The sequence below is a fragment of the Schistocerca nitens genome, chromosome 4 (assembly GCF_023898315.1).
Source record: "Schistocerca nitens isolate TAMUIC-IGC-003100 chromosome 4, iqSchNite1.1, whole genome shotgun sequence".
In the NCBI taxonomy this organism is placed as follows: Eukaryota; Metazoa; Arthropoda; class Insecta; order Orthoptera; family Acrididae; genus Schistocerca; species Schistocerca nitens.
In genome coordinates this window covers 535,753,248-535,772,359 of record NC_064617.1, presented here as the reverse complement: position 1 = coordinate 535,772,359, position 19,112 = coordinate 535,753,248, and the positions used below count along the sequence as shown (strand labels likewise).

Below are 19,112 nucleotides of genomic sequence, written 5' to 3'. Positions count from 1 at the left end.
CAATGCTAAATTTGTGATCCCTTGATGCCTCAAAACATGTCCTACCAACCGATCCCTTCTTCTAGACAAGTTGTGCCACAAACTTCTCTTCTCCCCAATCCTATTCAATACCTCCTCATTAGTTACGTGATCTACCCACCTTATCTTCAGCATTCTTCTGTAGCACCACATTTCGAAAGCTTCTATTCTCTTCTTGTTCAAACTAGTTATCGTCCATGTTTCACTTCCATACATGGCTATACTCCATACAAATACTTTCAGAAACGACTTCCTGACACTTAAATCTATACCCGATGTTAACAAATTTCTCTTCTTCAGAAACGATCTCCTTGCCATTGTTACTCTACATTTTATATCCTCTCTACTTCGACCATCATCAGTTATTTTACTCCCTAAATAGCAAAACTCCTTTACTACTTTAAGTGTCTCATTTCCTAATCTAATTCCCTCAGCATCACCCGATTTAATTTGACTACATTCCATTATTCTCGTTTTGCTTTTGTTGATGTTCATCTTATATCCTTCTTTCAAGACACTGTCCATTCCGTTCAACTGCTCTTCCAAGTCCTTTGCTGTCTCTGACAGAATTACAATGTCATCGGCAAACCTCAAAGTTTTTACTTCTTCTCCATGAATTTTAATACCTACTCCGAATTTTTCTTTTGTTTCCTTTACTGCTTGTTCAACATACAGATTGAATAACATCGGGGAGAGGCTACAACCCTGTCTCACTCCTTTCCCAACCACTGCTTCCCTTTCATGCCCCTTGACTCTTATAACTGCCATCTGGTTTCTGTACAAATTGTAAATAGCCTTTCGCTTCCTGTATTTTACCCCTGCCACCTTCAGAATTTGAAAGAGAGTATTCCAGTTAACATTGTCAAAAGCTTTCTCTAAGTCTACAAATGCTAGAAACGTAGGTTTGCCTTTTCTTAATCTTTCTTCTAAGATAAGTCGTAAGGTTAGTATTGCCTCACGTGTTCCAACATTTCTACGGAATCCAAACTGATCTTCCCCGAGGTCCGCTTCTACCAATTTTTCCATTCGTCTGTAAAGAATTCGCGTTAGTATTTTGCAGCTGTGACTTATTTAACTGATAGTTCGATAATTTTCACATCTGTCAACACCTGCTTTCTTTGGTATTGGAATTATTATATTCTTCTTGAAGTCTGAGGGTATTTCGCCTGTCTCATACATCTTGCTCACCAGATGGTAGAGTTTTGTCATGACTGGCTCTCCCAAGGCTGTCAGTAGTTCTAATGGAATGTTGTCTACTCCCGGGGCCTTGTTTCGACTCAGGTCTTTCAGTGCTCTGTCAAACTCTTCACGCAGTATCTTATCTCCCATTTCGTCTTCGTCTACATCCTCTTCCATTTCCATAATATTGTCCTCAAGTACATCGCCCTTGTATAAACCCTCTATATACTCCTTCCACCTTTCTGCCTTCCCTTCTTTGCTTAGAACTGGGTTGCCATCTGAGCTCTTGATATTCATACAAGTGGTTCTCTTCTCTCCAAAGGTCTCTTTAATTTTCCTGTAGGCAGTATCTATCTTACCCCTAGTGAGACAAGCCTCTATATCCATACATTTGTCCTCTAGCCATCCCTGCTTAGCCATTTTGCACTTCCTGTCGATCTCATTTTTGAGACGTTTGTATTCCTTTTTGCCTGCTTCATTCACTGCATTTTTATATTTCCTCCTTTCATCAATTAAATTCAATATTTCTTCTGTTACCCAAGGATTTCTATTAGCCCTCGCCTTTTTACCTACTTGATCGTCTGCTGCCTTCACTACTTCATCCCTCAGAGCTACCCATTCTTCTTCTACTGTATTTCTTTCCTCCATTCCTGTCAATTGTTCCCTTATGCTCTCCCTGAAACTCTCTACAACCTCTGGTTCTTTCAGTTTATCCAGGTCCCATCTCCTTAAATTCCCACCTTTTTGCAGTTTCTTCAGTTTCAATCTGCAGTTCATAACCAATAGATTGTGGTCAGAATCCACATCTGCCCCTGGAAATGTCTTACAATTTAAAACCTGGTTCCTAAATCTCTGTCTTACCATTATATAATCTATCTGATACCTTTTAGTATCTCCAGGATTCTTCCATGTATACAACCTTCTTTTATGTTTCTTGAACCAAGTGTTAGCTATGATTAAGTTATGCTCTGTGCAAAATTCTACAAGGCGGCTTCCTCTTCCATTTCTTCCCCCCAATACATATTCACCTACTATGTTTCCTTCTCTCCCTTTTCCTACTGACGAATTCCAGTCACCCATGACTATTAAATTTTCGTCTCCCTTTACCACCTGAATAATTTCTTTTATCTCGTCATACATTTCTTCAATTTCTTCATCATCTGCAGAGCTAGTTGGCATATAAACTTGTACTACTGTAGTAGGCATGGGCTTTGTGTCTATCTTGGCCACAATAATGCGTTCACTATGCTGCTTGTAGTAGGTAACCCGGACTCCTATTTTTTTATTCATTATGAAACCTACTCCTGCATTACCCCTATTTGATTTTGTATTTGTAACCCTGTATTCACCTGACCAAAAGTCTTGTTCCTCCTGCCACCGAACCTCACTAATTCCCAGTATATCTTGTGGTGTCACCGCTAGACACCACACTTGCTAGGTGGTAGCTGAAATCGGCCGCGGTCCATTTAGTACATGTCGGACCCGCGTGTCGCCACTGTCAGGATCGCAGACCGAGCGCCACCACAAGGCAGGTCTCGAGAGACTGACTAGCACTCGTCCCAGTTGTACGGACGACATTGCTAGCGACTACACGTACGAAGCCTTTCTCTAATTTGCCGAGAGACAGTTAGAAAAGCCTTCAGCTAAGTTAATGGCTACGACCTAGCAAGGCGCCATTAACCATTTGTAACGTTGCATGTACCTCAAGATAGAGTCTCACTTGTATCATCCAGACTGCTGTATACCAAAGGACAATATAAAAGTTAAGTGTTCTAGTAGCTACGTTCTTTTCTTTATCACATTCTTTACGAATCCTGTTCCAGACTTAACGCCAGTCGGCGTGAGTTGACGCGTGCCCTTTCGGCTACTTCACTGTGGACTGGCTGCCTTGTCAGTCCACAACATATCTAACTTTAACCTATCCATTTCCCTTTTTAAATTTTCTAACCTACCTGCCCGATTAAGGGATCTGACATTCCACGCTCCGATCCGTAGAACGCCAGTTTTCTTTCTCCTGATAATGACGTCCCCTTGAATAGTCCCCGCCCGGAGATCCGAATGGGGGACTATTTTACCTCCGGAATATTTTACCCAAGAGGACACCATCATCATTTAATCATACAGTAAAGCTGCATGTCCTCGGGAAAAATTACGGCTGTAGTTTCCCCTTGCTTTCAGCCGTTGGCAGTACCAGCACAGCAAGGCCGTTTTGGTTAATGTTACAAGGACAGATCAGTCAATCATCCAGACTGTTGCCCCTGCAACTACTGAAAAGGCTGCTGCCCCTCTTCAGGAACCACATGTTTGTCTGGCCTCTCAACAGATACCCCTCCGTTGTGGTTGCACCTACGGTACGGCCATCTGTATCGCTGAGGCACGCAAGCCTCCCCACCGACGGCAAGGTCCATGGTTCATGGGGGGCCTCTAGACATAGAACTACGTAAACCTAACTAACCCAAGGACATCACACACACGCATGCTCGAGGCAGGTTTTGAACCTGAGACCGTAGCAGCAGCGCGGTTCCAGACTGAAGCGCCTAGAACCGCTCGGCCACAACGGCCGGCTTTTGGAAATTTGTGGTAAGTTCCTATGGGACCAAACAGCTGAGGTCATCGTTCCCTAGGCTTACACATACTTAATGTAACTTAAACTAACTTAAACCAAGGACAACACACACACCCGTGCCCGAGGGAGGACTCCGACGGGGAGAGCCGCGCGAACCGTGGCAAGGCGTCTGCAACCCCGCAGCTACCCCGCGTCGGCAAACGTTGTCTTTGAATAAAAGTGTCATCTTTTGTCTCTTTGCGTATTTATTTTCAGTTACCTTCGGTATTACTCTGAAGCAGTACTTTCTACACAGGCTCCAAGTTTCATTGAGCTATGTAACTTGGTATGCGAAAGTTGTTTCCGTCCTTAATTTTAGCACCCTAGACTACTTTAGGCTATCATTGCTGTTTTTAGAGGAGAATTAACAGAAGGGAGTGAATCTGATATCCGTTCCTCGTCATTTTATCGACAGTGCGTCCAGTCAGGTGCACTTTCCAAAGTGGAGGCAATTATTAGTCTCCTCAAGTAAAAACAGACGTAAGGGAGAAACTTGTTAATCTTTGAAGGAGTGACGACTGTGGTAGCCTAAAGAAAACCAGTGATAAGGAGGAGTGCTACCTCTGCCACAGTGAACTGATTTATGCATTCCACAACGTATCTGAGAAGGCAGTCAGAGGAATAATACAAAGTTGTTGAGGCTATTGGGGCCTTTTGTTGACGTATTGTCTGTTGGCTTCCATCTCTGAATTTTGGCCCAACGTTTGTTTGGCGATTTTTATGACGTTTCACCAGCACGAGTGGCTAACATTGGCACTGCTCGAGGAGTGTGAACCTGTGACAATACCAGCCACTCGTGTTGTATGCACGCCAGCTAAATCAATGTCTTTGGAGGTTACTATTGATATATCGGCAGGCTAGAATATCTGTGGCGGATGGCCCGCCGCGAGAGGTCCGAACAGTCGGCTGCGCGGGGCAAGTCATGTCAGTTGGAGCTGGATCAAAGGTAAGCTGTGAGTGTAAATAGCCGAGGCGGCGAGTGACATCGAGTGCGGATGGTAGCAGGTGGTTGTGTGATGTCTTGGGGATGTTTCTCGTTCCATGACTTGTGCCCAAACATTCAGTTCAACGTGAACATGAACTAGAATGCTTACCTCATCATTATCAGTGAGCAAGTGACGCCATTTCTTCGTGATGCTTGTGCTGTGGACACTCCCGTCTTCCAAAATGACAAGAGCTGCGTTCACTGCGCTGCAGCTTGTGTTTGTGGTTGAATGATCACTCTGCTACTTCACCGCGTCTCGACTGGCCCGCTAAAGCACCCGATCTTAATCCTGTAGAAAATGTCTGGGACTTTTTGGAACAGCATGTGAAACGTAGCATGAACATATCCGTAGTATGGTAACTCTGCGAAATGTAAATATCAATGAGTGCTTCAGCCAGATGAGGCTGAAAAACTTGTGAGCTCTCTTCCTCGCTGAATTGTCTTACTCTTTATGGGCCTGATGTCTCCTGGAGTGTGAATAATATTTTGGCTGGCGTGCTTACACTGGTTATCCATTCATGAGAATAGTTTAATTATTCACCTTACCATACCGGATGAGTGTAACTAGCTTTCTGAAACATGTATTGCCGCGCGGGATTAGCCGAGCGGTCTCAGGCGCTGCAGTCATGGAGTGTGCGGCTGATCCCGGCGGAGGTTCAAGTCCTGCCTCGGGCATGGGTGTGTGTGTTTGACCTTAGGATAATTTAGGTTAAGTAGTGTGTAAGCTTAGGGACTGATGACCTTAGCAGTTAAGTCCCATAAGATTTCACACACATTTCAACATTTGAAACATGTATTGTGGTGAATGAATTAATTCACAGGGAAAGTTTGAACATTCCTTTCATCATTGCTTAAACGGAATGCCAGATACGGTAAGCCACCATTTTCTCATCACCACTGCCGCTGGGCAATTTGTTCGTCTTCACAAAAATATGAAAAACCGCGAGAAATGCATTTTTGAACATAAATGCAGATGCTAACGAAGTGTCCAAGTTCTGCTACTGTATTTGACCAATAACGGCACCTGTGCAATGTCTTCAGTTCGTTGCAAGTATCAGCCATGCTCACAACAGTGTTTGGTGTAGTTTTGAGTTCATTATGAGGGAGTTGAGTGAGTTCCAATTGTTGGTGCTCGTGCGGCGGGTGCTTCCGTAACCAAGGTAGCTGAAGTGTCTGGTGTTATACCGCTTACTGGGAAAGAGGAAAACTATCTTCTGCTAAATCACAACGCGGGCAATAGTGTATGTTCAGTAATCGTGACGGATGGCAATGAAGAAATTTGCGACGAAAAATAAGAGGACGACAGCTGCAAAAGTCACTGCAGACCTGAATGTCGCAGTCGCAAACCATGTCAGCACCAAAACAGCAGGAAGTGAGCTCTAGAAGCTGGGAACGCGCGAGTTGGAATTCTAAGGCCACACATTGGTGATGCAAGTGTCCAAAACAGAAAACGTCGTGCCAAAGCTCACTTATTGAGCAATGGTAAAAAGCCATTTGGTCGGATGAGTCTTGTTGCACACCGTATCCAACTTCCGGCCCAATATATGTTCCAAGAGTGAAACATGGCCAGGATTCGGTGATGATTTGTGCAGACATATCGTGCTATTCTATAGGACCCATGTTTACTCCGCAAGGTTGAATTATTGCCAGACGACTGGGCGCTGTTGACATGTTTCACTTCGTCCAGGATTGGTTTTATGAGAACTAGGATGAATTGTCGCATCTCCCTTGGCCACAACAGTCACCAGATCTCAATATTATTGAGCCTTTTTGGTCTACTTAGGAGAGTTTGTTGCGTTATCGCTATCCACCTTCATCATCATTACCTGAACTTGCAAATATTTTACAAGACGAATGACATAAGTTTCGCTAGAAAACCACCCTGGACCTGAGTTCATTCATTCTGAAACAACTGGAAGATGTTTTGAATAACTACAGTTTTCCTACACCGTATTAGGCATGATAATGTGTTGTGTTTGTAGAGGAGTTTTCATGTTTTTGTCCATCTCCTGTATTCCAATTTGGTATGTAATGACGGGAAAAAATTGCACCACCAAGAGTAGAGTATTCGGGAATACGACAAACTGCCTATTGGCTACTGTCTCGGGTCCTTTGCCCGACGTTCATCTAATGATTTTACTGACGTTTCGCCAACACAAGTGACTGCCATTGTCAAAGCTTCACCCTCCATTGCCTGTGGTGAACTGGAGCCGAGCTAGCGGCTGTAGACTATATATACCTGGCGCGCCAACTTCCGAGGGCTTCTCCGCGGTCATTTCCGGTGCGGTTCTCCTCTTGATACCTGCGACGGTCGTTCGCTGCAGTACGGGAAGCCAGGATCCGTTTACCTTAAGGCTTTCCTCTTTCTTGTTGAAACTGTTCGCGTGTTTTTGTATTTCTACAGCTTCTCTGAACAAGAGCGTGTGATAATGCTTCTCTACAGCCAGAACTTCCGTGTCGGCAAATTTTATTACGTGGTCGGTCTCACTCAGTGCGTGCTCTGCCACAGCCGATTTCTCCACCTGCCCCAACCTGCAATGTCGCTTATGCTCTTTGATCCTGGTGTTATTTGATCGTCCAGTCATTCCGACATAAACTTTTCCGCATGTGCATGGTACGCGGTATATTCCCGACATTGCAAGTGGGTCTCTTTTCTCCTTCGCCGATCTAAGACACTCGTTGATCGTCTTTGTCGGTTTGAAAATCGTCTTTACGCCATGTTTGCGCAATATACGGCCGATTCTGTCCGTCACTCTGGGAATGTATGGCATAAAGCCCGTACCCGACATATCTTTTTCTGATTCCTTACTTCGTCGAGTGTTTGGCTCTGTGACACTTCTAATATAATTTGTGGAGTTCCCATTGCTCCTCAGAACACTTTCCAGGTGTTGCATTTCTCGTCTGAGGTGCTGCGGCTCACATATTCGTCCTGCTCTCGCTACGAGTGTATTAATAATGCCTCTTTTCTGGCTCGGGCGGTGGTTTGATAGTTGGTGCAGGTATCGGTACGTGTGTGTCGGTTTTCGATACATGCTGTGTCCCAGGTTTTCGCCGTCCCTTGTGACAAGCAAGAACAAGAAACTGCCATTTCTAGATGAGCTGGTCACAAGGGACGGTGAAAACCTGGGACACAGCGTGTATCGGAAATCGACACACACGAACCGATACCTGCACAAACTATCAAACCACCACCCGAGCCAGAAAAGAGGCATGATTAACACGTTCGTAACGAGAGCAGGACGAATATGTGAGCCGCAGCACCTCAGACGAGAAATACAACACCTGGAAAGTGTTCTGAGGAGCAATGGGAACTCCAAAAATTATATTAGAAGTGTCACAGAGCCAAACACTCGACGGAGTAAGGAATCAGAAAAAGATATGTCGGGTACGGGCTTTATGCCATACATTCCCAGAGTGACGGACAGAATCGGCCGTATATTGCGCAAACATGGCGTAAAGACGATTTTCAAACCGACAAAGACGATCAACGAGTGTCTTAGATCGGCGAAGGAGAAAAGAGACCCACTTGCAATGTCGGGAATATACCGCGTACCATGCACATGCGGAAAAGTTTATGTCGGAATGACTGGACGATCAATTAACTCCAGGATCAAAGAGCATAAGCGACATTGCAGGTTGGGGCAGGTGGAGAAATCGGCTGTGGCAGAGCACGCACTGAGTGAGATCGACCACGTAATAAAATTTGCCGACACGGAAGATCTGGCTGTAGAGAAGCATTATCACACGCGCTTGTTCAGAGAAGCTGTAGAAATACAAAAACACGCGAACAGTTTCAACAAGAAAGAGGAAAGCCTTAAGGTAAACGAATCCTGGCTTCCCGTACTGCAGCGAACGACCGTCGCAGGTATCAAGAGGAGAACCGCACCGGAAATGACCGCGGAGAAGCCCTCGGAAGTTGGCGCGCCAGGTATATATAGTCTACAGCCGCTAGCTCGGCTCCAGTTCACCACCGGCAATGGAGGGTGAAGCTTTGACAATGGCAGTCACTTGTGTTGGCGAAACGTCAGTAAAATCATTAGATGAACGTCGGCCGAAGAACCCGCGACAGGAGCCAATTGGCAGTTTGTCAACAAGTAGCCACGAAAGCCTTAACAATTTTGTATTCCGGATTACATTTGTATTTAAGTGATTAACATAGTAATATCACAGGTTAATCTAAGCGTGACATAAGCCATCGCAAATTTGAAATGCTGGTACATTAATAACCGGTGTAACCGCCAGAATGTTCAATGCAAGCATGCAAACATGCATGCATTGTGTTGTACAAGAGCTGGATGTCAATTTGTGCAATGGAGTTCCATGCCTGTTGCGTTTGATCAGTCAATACAGGGACGTTTGTGGATGGCACTGGAGTTGTCGTCCGATGATGTACCACATGTACTCCATTGGAGACAGATCGGCTGATAGAGCAGGCAAAGGCAACATGTCGACTCTCTGTTAGGAAACACCCCGTGGAATGCTCTTCATGAATGGAAGTCCAACAGGTCGAATCACCAGAGTGACATACAGATTTGCAGTCAGTGTGTGTGGAATAACCACGAGAGTGTTCCTGCTGTAATACTAACTTGCACCCCAGACCATAACTCCAAGTGTAGGTCCAGTGTGTCTAGCAGGTAGACATTATGGTTGCCTGTCCGCCTTCTAACCAATACACGACCATCACTGGCACCGAGGCAGAACCAGCTTTCATCATCAAACACAACAGACCTCCGCTCTGTGTTCCAAAGGGCTCTCACGTTACACCACTGAAGTCGCAAATTGCAGTGGTTGGGGGCAGTAGACTCCACGCTACAGAGCGTCTGGCTCGGAGATGTCCTTGAAGTGACCAGTTTGAAGCATTTCGTTGTGTCACTGTGGTGCCAACTGCGGCCCAGATTGCTGTTCCAGATGCAGTACGATGCGCCAGAGCCATACGCCGAAAACGATGGTGTTCACTCTTGGTAGTGCCACGTGGCCGACCGGAGCCCGGTTTTCTTGAGACGGTACCTTCCTGTGACCACCGTTGCCAGCAGTTAAGTACAGTGGCTACATTCCTGGTAAGTCCTTCTGGAATATCAGAGAAAGAACATTTAGCTTTTCTTAGTCCTGTTACAAGACCTCGTTCAAACTCAGTGAGGTGATGATAATGGCATCCTTGTCACCTTAAAAGCGTTCTTGACTAACCTGACTAAGATCAACTCACCCAGTCCAATCTCAAAGGCAACTAATGCTCTCAACCGTTACAGCGTGTATTTATAGCAAACTTGATTTACATTATCATAGTGGCACTACTAGCGCCACTCTTATGCCACTGGAGCGAAATCTGAATAAACATCATGTTACGGCGTAAAGTCAAGCGCTGGCGTGCCAGTCGGGAACGAGAGAGCAGAGAGGGCTGTGAAGAAGACGTCAGCCAATAGCACGCTGACCGACCCTCTCCAGGACGACAGCAGAGGCCTCTATGCAAAGAGAACATAAGCACCCTGCCCGACTGGCCGCGGCCCCGTTCTACAGAAGCTTCACGATTAGCGACCTGAGTAGAAGAGTCAAAGCTCATTATTTTGCTCGTACATTCTATGCAGCTCAAATCGGAATTGTTATACTTAAGGGATTTCTTATTTTGTCTGTCGCCCTTTGCTTGCGACACATCTGGATAATTCTCAAAGTTAAGTATTGTCATGTACTTTTCGTAATTAAAGTCATTAATACGATTTATCTGAATGTTGTCTAGCGATCCGAGAAAGCAGGTTTTCTAGATACCCCATATTCGACGACTAGACAGGATTCAACAGATCATCTTTCAGATGTGGAAACACGCCCACCATCTTTTTTAGTGTTGCGATTTTTTTTCCGTGTAGACGATTAGCTCCAGTTCTAGTATGGTGTGTGCATTTGTTGTTTGGCTTCTTTATACACTACTGGCCATTAAAATTGCTACACCACGAAGATGACGTGCTACAGACGCGAAATTTAACCGACAGGAAGAAGATGCTGTGATATGCAAATTATTAGCTTTTCAGAGCATTCACACAAGGTTGGCGCCGGTGGCGAGACCTACAACGTGCTGACATGAGGAAAGTTTCCAACCGATTTCTCATACACAAACAGCAATTGACCGGCGTTTCCTAGTGAAACGTTGTTGTGATGCCTCGTGTAAGGAGGAGAAATGTACCATCACGTTTACGACTTTGATAAAGGTCGGATTGTAGCCTATCGCGATTGCGGTTTATCGTATCGTGACATTGCTGCTCGCGTTGGTCGAGATCCAATGACTGTTAACAGAATATGGAATCGGTGGGTTCAGGAGGGTAATACGGAACGCCGTGCTGTATTCCAACAGCCTCGTATCACTAGCAGTCGAGATGACAGGCATCTTATCCACATGGCTGTAACGGTTCGTGCAGGCACGTCTCGATCCCTGAGTCAACAGATGGGGACGTTTGCAACACAACAACCATCTGCACGAACAGTTCGACGACGTTTGCAGCATCAGTGACTATCAGCTCGGAGACCATGGCTGCGGTTACCCTTGACGCTGCATCAGACAGGAGCGCCTGCTATGGTGTACTCGACGACGAACCTGGGCGTACGAATGGCGTAACGTCAGTTTTTCGAATGACTCCAGGTTCTGCTTACAGCATCATGATGGTCGCATCCGTGTTTGGCGACATCGCGGCGAACGCACATTGGAAGCGTGTATTCGTCATCGCCATACTGGCGTATCACCCGGCGTGATGGTATGGGGTGACATTGGTTACACCTCTCGGTCACCTCTTGTTTGCATTGACGGCACTTTGAACAGTGGACGTTACATTTCAGATGTGTTACGACCCGTGGCTCTGCCCTTCATTCGATCCTTGCGAAACCCTACATTTCAGCAGGATAATGCACGACCGCATGTTGCAGGTCCTGTACGGGCCTTTCTGGATACAGAAAATGTTCGACTGCTGCCCTGGCCAGCACATTCTCCAGATCTCTCACCAATTGAAAACGTCTGGTCAATGGTGGCTGAGCAACTGGCTCGTCACAATACGCCAGTCACTACTCTTGATGAACTGTGGTATCGTGTTGAAGCTGCATGGGCAGCTATAGCTGTACACGCCATCCAAGTTCTGTTTGACTCAATGCCCAGGCGTATCAAGGCCGTTATTACGGCCAGAGGTGGTTGTTCTGGGTACTGATTTCTCAGGATCTATGCACCCAGATTGCGTGAAAATGTAATCACTTGTCAGTTCTAGTATAATATATTTGTCCGATGAATACCCGTTTATCATCTGCATTTCTTCTTGGTGCAGCAATTTTAACGGTCAGTAGTGTACCCATTTTTACACAGGCACTACGAACCACACGACCAGAGCACCACGCTGCATGCACCTTGTGGTTGGCGATAGTTCTGAGCTGTGTGTGTGTGTGTGTGTGTGTGTGTGTGTGTGTGTGTGTGTGTGTGTGTTTGTGTGTGTGTGTGTTTGTGTTATTACCCTTAATAATAAATCTCACCGCAATGCGTCTCGTCGGAGAAGTCGCCGCAGTCGTCCTCGCCATCGCACAGCCAGTCCTCGCGGATGCACTTGCGGGTGTGTGGGCAGCGCACGCGGTGGTCAGACGGCAGACACTCCCCGGTGGTCGGCTCGTTCTGCAGGAAGGAAGCACGCTATACGGCCGTTTCCAAAAATGCGCCGAACGTACACAATGCCACAAAATCACTGTGCGTTACGGGAAAATCTAATTACTACGCTTAACGTACACTTCTATGATGTTCTACACAAATTGACTGGAACATCGAAATTCTGAGGGTAGCAAGGTTACAATACAAAGAGCGAAAGTTCATCTACAGAAACCAGACAGTAGTTATAAGAGATGAAGGACATGAAAGGGAATCAATAATTCAGAAGGGGGTGAGAGAGGGTTGTAGCCTCTCTCCAATGATTTTTAATCTGAAAGTCGAGCAAACAATAATGGAAACCAAAGAGAAATTTCGACAGGGTATTGCGTTTCAGGCCGAAGCAATAAAAGCTTCGGCGATGGAACTGTCATTCTGTCAGAGACAGGGGAGAACTTCTTTTTACTTTATTGGCTTTAGGAACCTGCCCATACATGGAAATGTTACACTACAGAATTTTTTTTAATCAGGGCGTACACTAATTTAAGTCGTACCCTGGCTTTACAAAGGACAGATTTCGACGGAATACAAATTTCACATCTACAGTGTACTCAAAGGAGTACAAAGAACGAAGATGTAATACAGGATACACAGAGGTTGTATGCTATAAAAGTCCTACTGGTAACACAACAAGATATGATAAAACGCCACTGGTACACATTTGGGTTTCCAATTTAATCCGTGTTATTCACTGTGTATATAAATTATCAATAAAATGTTGTTTTGTATGTCTTGTAAGAATTCTTTCAAAAGTTGCGGATAGAGAATTGTATATTTTTTCAGGTGTATTAGTACTATATAGACAGAACATGCGAACAGCATACACGAACCAGATTTGGGTATTACGGTCATATGTATAGACAGTACTCAGACACATACATACAGAAGATACGGCCGAAGAACTTGGAAGAGCAGTTGACCGGAGTGGACAGCGCGGTTGAAAACCGAGAGATCCGAAGATCAAAACCCAGTCGAACCAGGGAAGTTTTCAGTCTGCCTTTAATCTAGGCTTCACCCCTCAATGATTTGAGCAGTCACCTGGAGCGACACGTTATCCAGTTTCCACGTTATGTTATTAATATGATAACTGGGGTAGATAAGGAACATACAAGTCGCGGAAGTGGCGTCCAATTGAAACACTTGCTACCGGCCATTCAGCTACAAGAGAGTATTGTTTTTATAGTTGATCGGAATGGACAGCGTCGTGAAAACGGGATGTAACATTAATATTAATAAAAGAACAACAAATTAATAGTAACTAGTAGAATTATTTTCACGTGATGCTGAAACAATTATATTAGGAAACGATGTAGAAGAGTAGAAGGTAAATTTTGATATTTGGGGAGCAAAGTGGAGCTGATATAAAATGCAAACTGCCAAGAGCAAGAGATAAATTTCCAAAAGGGAGAAATTTGTGGATATTGAATATACATTTATGTCTTAGGACGCCTTTTCTGGGGGAGTTTGTAAGGGCCGTAGTCTTGTACTGAAGTGAGAAGTGGACGATAAACAGTTCAGACAAGAGGAGAATAGAAAATTTTGAAATTTGGTGCTGCAGAAGAATGCTGAACGTTGGATGGCTACAACCGATGACCAATGAAGAGGTACTGAACCGAAGTGAGGAAAAAGAAATTTATGTCACATATCGATTAAAAGAAGGGACCAGTTGACAGGACATAGCCTGAGGCATCAAGGAATTGTTAGTTTGGTAATTTGAAGGTTGGGGAGGGGCGGAGGGGTCGTGGTAAAAATTATAGAGGGAGACCAAGACGTACAGTTAACAGATTCAAATGAACGTAGGCTGCAGTAGTTATGCAGATATGAATAGACTTGCACGGAATAGATCAACGTGGAGGACTACATCAGGATTACATCAGGACTGAAGACTACAACACCAAAAACGCTATAATGTTCTTATGAACTCTTACTTATCATCAAGTGTATATCTAATAGTCTGTTTCCAGCAGGCTCCTGCCAACCATGGTCTAGTTTAGCACTTACAAGCAATAGCAATAGTTATTTTGGTAAACATTTTTGGAAAACAGTGATCAATTAATTGATATATTTTGACTAAAGTTCAGTCTTGATCACACCATTTATGTTTTAATGATATAGGTAACCGGTTTCGGTCCTTTTTACAAAACCATCATCAGACCTGTGAATAAGTTTTAGGAAATACTAGAAACCAATCTTTAAATAAAATGAAAGTGTCTAATGATGTCAAAATTTAACAAGATAAAATAAAATTAATTATACCCATGGGTCCCTGAGGATGGTAGGTGGAGCTCTCCTCGCTGCTAAGCAGTCAACTGATGGTTATGAGTGCTGAGCACGAGCTTAAATATGCAGAGGCTCCGCCTACTTCCTGTCACACTACTTCACAACTGCCAATCAGCGTTCATAATATGACACTATCGTCAAAGTATAAAAGTAGGAAATACACTAATAACATAAAATTGATTCATTTAAATGTCTGATTAACAGATAGTTAGTATGTGTACAGCTTATTTATATTTTGGATAAAAACAGTAAACTACGATGTGTAATAGTTGTGTCCTCTATGGGCAACCTTAATACTATTACAGTGTCAGTTACATCAAAGATGTGAAAGTCCTTGGAGTTGTGGTATATATCGATTATACCGAGTCGCCTACATCACAATTGCATCTTTGTTGGATGCTGCAGAATCGTCTTACTTTAACTGTAGTTTTCATAGCAATATTCTTTATAGCAGTAGGGTATCAGCTAAGAGTATGTTTCGCATTATGTATGTCTGAATAACTGATGAGACCGCTGATTAAATTTTTAAAACTCATCAATCTAATTGTTTTTATAATAATCAATGTCAATTTAATAATCATATGTTGTACAGCATATTTTACATACATAGCTTTTGCCATGGGTGTAACTAGTCTTGTATTTTAAAAAACAAAAGAGTAGATGCTTTTATTATAAAATTTCGTCAAAAAGGTCGTAATAATATTTTTCGCGAAAATCTAATTGTTCATTGAGCGGCATTGATGATTTGGTTTTCAAATGAGCATATATCTCGATTTCTTCTAGGATATTCATAAGTAACTAATTTATTCAAAAATTCTGGAATAACAATAGCATTTACAACTGACAATACTTTACAACAAAAAATAAGACATACCGTAAGTAAAGATAATGGAAAATCTACCAGATCAGGAGTGTACAAGATCCAATGTAGAGACTGTGAGACTGTGAGAAATATCGGCCAAACAGGTCGAAATTTTGCAGTAAGGTACAAAGAACACACGTCGGGTACATCACGAACAAAGTCTGTATTCGGCCATCATATAGCATTCAATAATCATGCTGAGGGGACAGTAGAGCAGAATTTACAAGTTCTTCATTATGCAAATAAAGGCTTACTTATGAATATCCTAGAAGAAATCGAGATATATGCTTTGACGATAGTGTCATATTATGAACGCTGATTGGCAGTTGTGAAGTAGTGTGACAGGAAGTAGGCGGAGCCTCTGCATATTTAAGCTCGTGCTCAGCACTCATAACCATCTGTTGACTGCGTAGCAGCGAGGAGAGCTCCGCCTACCATCCTAAGGGACCCATGGGTATAATTAATTTTATTTTATCTTGTTAAATTTTGACATCATTAGACACTTTCATTTTATTTAAAGATTTCCTAAAATTTATTCACAGGTCTGATGATGGTTTTGTAAAAAGAACCGAAACCGGTTACCTATATCATTAAAACATAAATGGTGTGATCAAGACTGAACTTTAGTCAAAATACAATAGTTATTTATTCCCGACATGGTCAATCTGGGGTCGGTCTGCAATGTGTGGCAACTAAAGCAAACTTCACGAGCCAAGATCTTTAAAAAAAGCGTTTTAGTGGATTATTGGCAGAGCTATGCTGTCATCGTCGTATCTTAAGCTTTTGAATATGTCGTAAAAATTTATAAGCACAAGATCCGATCACGACATCATAGCCCTGACGAAACTGGTCATCCAATAAAATGCTTTTTTAGCGTTCTTTTTAAGATTTATTCCGTTACAATAGGACTAGCTTTGTAGTGTCATGAATTTCAAACATGTATAGAAAGGTGTCGACGCTGTCTTCACTTCTTTACTTTTACGGGTGACAATGCGCCACCACATCGAACTGCACAGATGGAGGAACGGAGGATATTCGGCGAGTGGACTTACATGCCACTTCCCCGGACGTAATTTCCATCGAGCACGTGTGGGATGCGACGAGACGACGTACTGCGGCACGATTACATGCACCAACGACCATCCAACAGTTCTCAAATGCTTTGGTGGAGGAATGGAACGCCCTACCGCAAGAACTCATTACCAATTCTGTGGCGAGCACCGTAGTACGTTAAACAGCTTGCATTGCCGTCTGTAGTGATCACACACCCTATTAAGAACTATGTCCCGGCTTTTGTAACGTGCCGGCCGGTGTGGCCGAGCGGTTCCAGGCGCTACAGTCTGGAACCGCGTGACAGCTACGGTCGCAGGTTCGAATCCTGCCTCGGGCATGGATGTGTGTGACGTCCTTAGGTTAGTTAGGTTTAAGTTCTAGGGGACTGATGACCTCAGCAGTTAAGTCCCATAGTGCTCAGAGCCATTTGAACCTCTCTCTCTCTCTCTCTTTTTTTGTGCATCCAGAGGACCATCATACCTCGCGGCGACTTCTATGTAATTACTGTCTTTGAATAAAAGTGTCATTTCTGTACGTCTCGTGGGCTATTTCTTTCAGTTACCTACAGTACCGTACTGTACTGCACTATACAGCAGCAGTTCATTCTATGTATGGCCCGAGTTTCACCGAGCTATGTTTCTTCGCAGTGGCACATCATGAGGAAGGTACTTTCGTACAGCATATTTTGTAATCGTACAGCCATCATAAAAATATACGGACTGAGGAACAGCGGCCGGTTGAATTGTTTTAGAAACGTTTAACATCGGCCGTCACTTTCGATAACTTGATTTAGGCTACTAGTCTCAACGCCGCAGTAACGTCTTCCTCAGGCTCCAACACATCGAACATCCGGAGTATTCCAGTCGTACGTGCATATAACGCAGGAACCACTGTAGTAAGTGGGTTCCGAACAGGTCTGTCCAACTGTGTGTGCTCCCTGCACAAGTAATAGCAACTGTGATACATGTACAAAGAGCACACACTGTCCGAAAGACTTGAACGGAATCCAGTTACTACAGTGGTTCCTGGTTTATGTATGCATACGAATGGAATACTCCAGACGTTCGATATAGTGGTGCCTGAAAAACACGCTACTGAGACGTTGAAACTAGTATCCTAAATAAAGTTTTCCAAAATAGCGGCTGATGGTATATATTTCTACTAGAGTGTATTTTTAGTTTGTTTATAGGTACACGTCTGCAGTCGTGCTACACGTTAGAATCCACGAGCCAGGGTTCCGTAGCCCGCCGCTACAGGACATAAAAAAAAATGGTATAGGTCTTTCAAAGAGTGGAGTATCGTGCGGTGATTCGATTTCTGCATTTCAACGGGAGCAACGCTGCAGCAGCCCTTGCTAAGATGGAGGAAATGTGCGGCAACATCGCGTCGCCATATAACATGTGGTTAGGTGGTGTCTACGCATACAATGTTGTCAAACAAATCAAAATGACGAAGAACGAAGTGGCAAACCATCTCTATTTGAATAACTGGGAATTGCAAGAGTATGAGAGGACCTGCTGCTCGAAGACTGAGATGACAGCCGAGCCGGCCACTATGGCCGAGCGGTTCTAGGCGCTTCAGTCCGAAACCGCGCTGCTGCTACGATCGCAGATTCGAATCCTGCCTCGGATGTGTGTGATGTCCTTAGGTTAGTTAGGTTTAAGTAGTTCTAAGTTTAGGGGACTGATGACCTGATATGTTAGGTCCCATAGTGTTTAGAGCCATTTGAACCATGACAGACGAGGTGACAGTGGAAAATAATCATTCGATGATTAGCATCAGATCAGCCGTAGAGCATTTTTCAACATTTAGCACATTTTTAACACGACTATTTTAGCCGCCCGCTGTGTTTCGCTACTGCTCACGCCACCTAATAAAGACAGCCGAGCCGAAGCAGCAGCGGAAATGTTACAGCTGTGTCAGGCCAGTCCAGATGATTTCTTTAGCCTCTGAATCATTATGCAGTACAGCTGGGAGTATCGCTATGACCCTACGACAAAGGAGCAAAGAAAGCAGTAGAAATATGTCGATTTGCCACTGCTGAAAAAGGCGAAGACCCAACCGTCATTAGGCAAGATATGTTTCTGTCAGTTTAGGTCTAGGTTTCTATGCGGATAGTGTAATACTTGAATTTTAAATTTTAGGAACTGTCGAAATCATTCGTAAATATGTGATAACAGTGGAGTTTTCTTTCTGAAAAGAAGGGCAGTCTGTTACAGCACAAGTAGCAAGTTATTACGCGATATTTTTAGTTATGGAGCAAACTGTCAATGTGCGTCTTCTCTTGCTAACACCAACGAAGCTACTACTATATCGATGTTGTGCTTCGAACGATAACCTCAGCACCACGCTTTTCCTCAGAAGAGACTTGAAGGTGGCACAGCTGGGGCTTCTCCTTAAGCCACTGGCCTTAATGAGGAGAGGCCGCTCTCAGAACACTATGCCGACTGGCCGCCGGCCTTTGACCTCC

At 44.0% G+C, this 19,112-nt stretch overlaps 1 protein-coding gene across 1 annotated transcript in view; it reads right to left on the bottom strand.

Annotated features, from left to right (window-relative positions):
* Positions 1-19,112, bottom strand: part of LOC126252420 (low-density lipoprotein receptor-related protein 4) — an 827,262-nt gene that overhangs the window by 605,762 nt on the left and 202,388 nt on the right. The window contains exon 5 of the mRNA XM_049953310.1: positions 12,285-12,420. Coding sequence (XP_049809267.1) covers positions 12,285-12,420 — 136 coding nt within the window. The remainder of the gene's footprint in view (positions 1-12,284; positions 12,421-19,112) is intronic.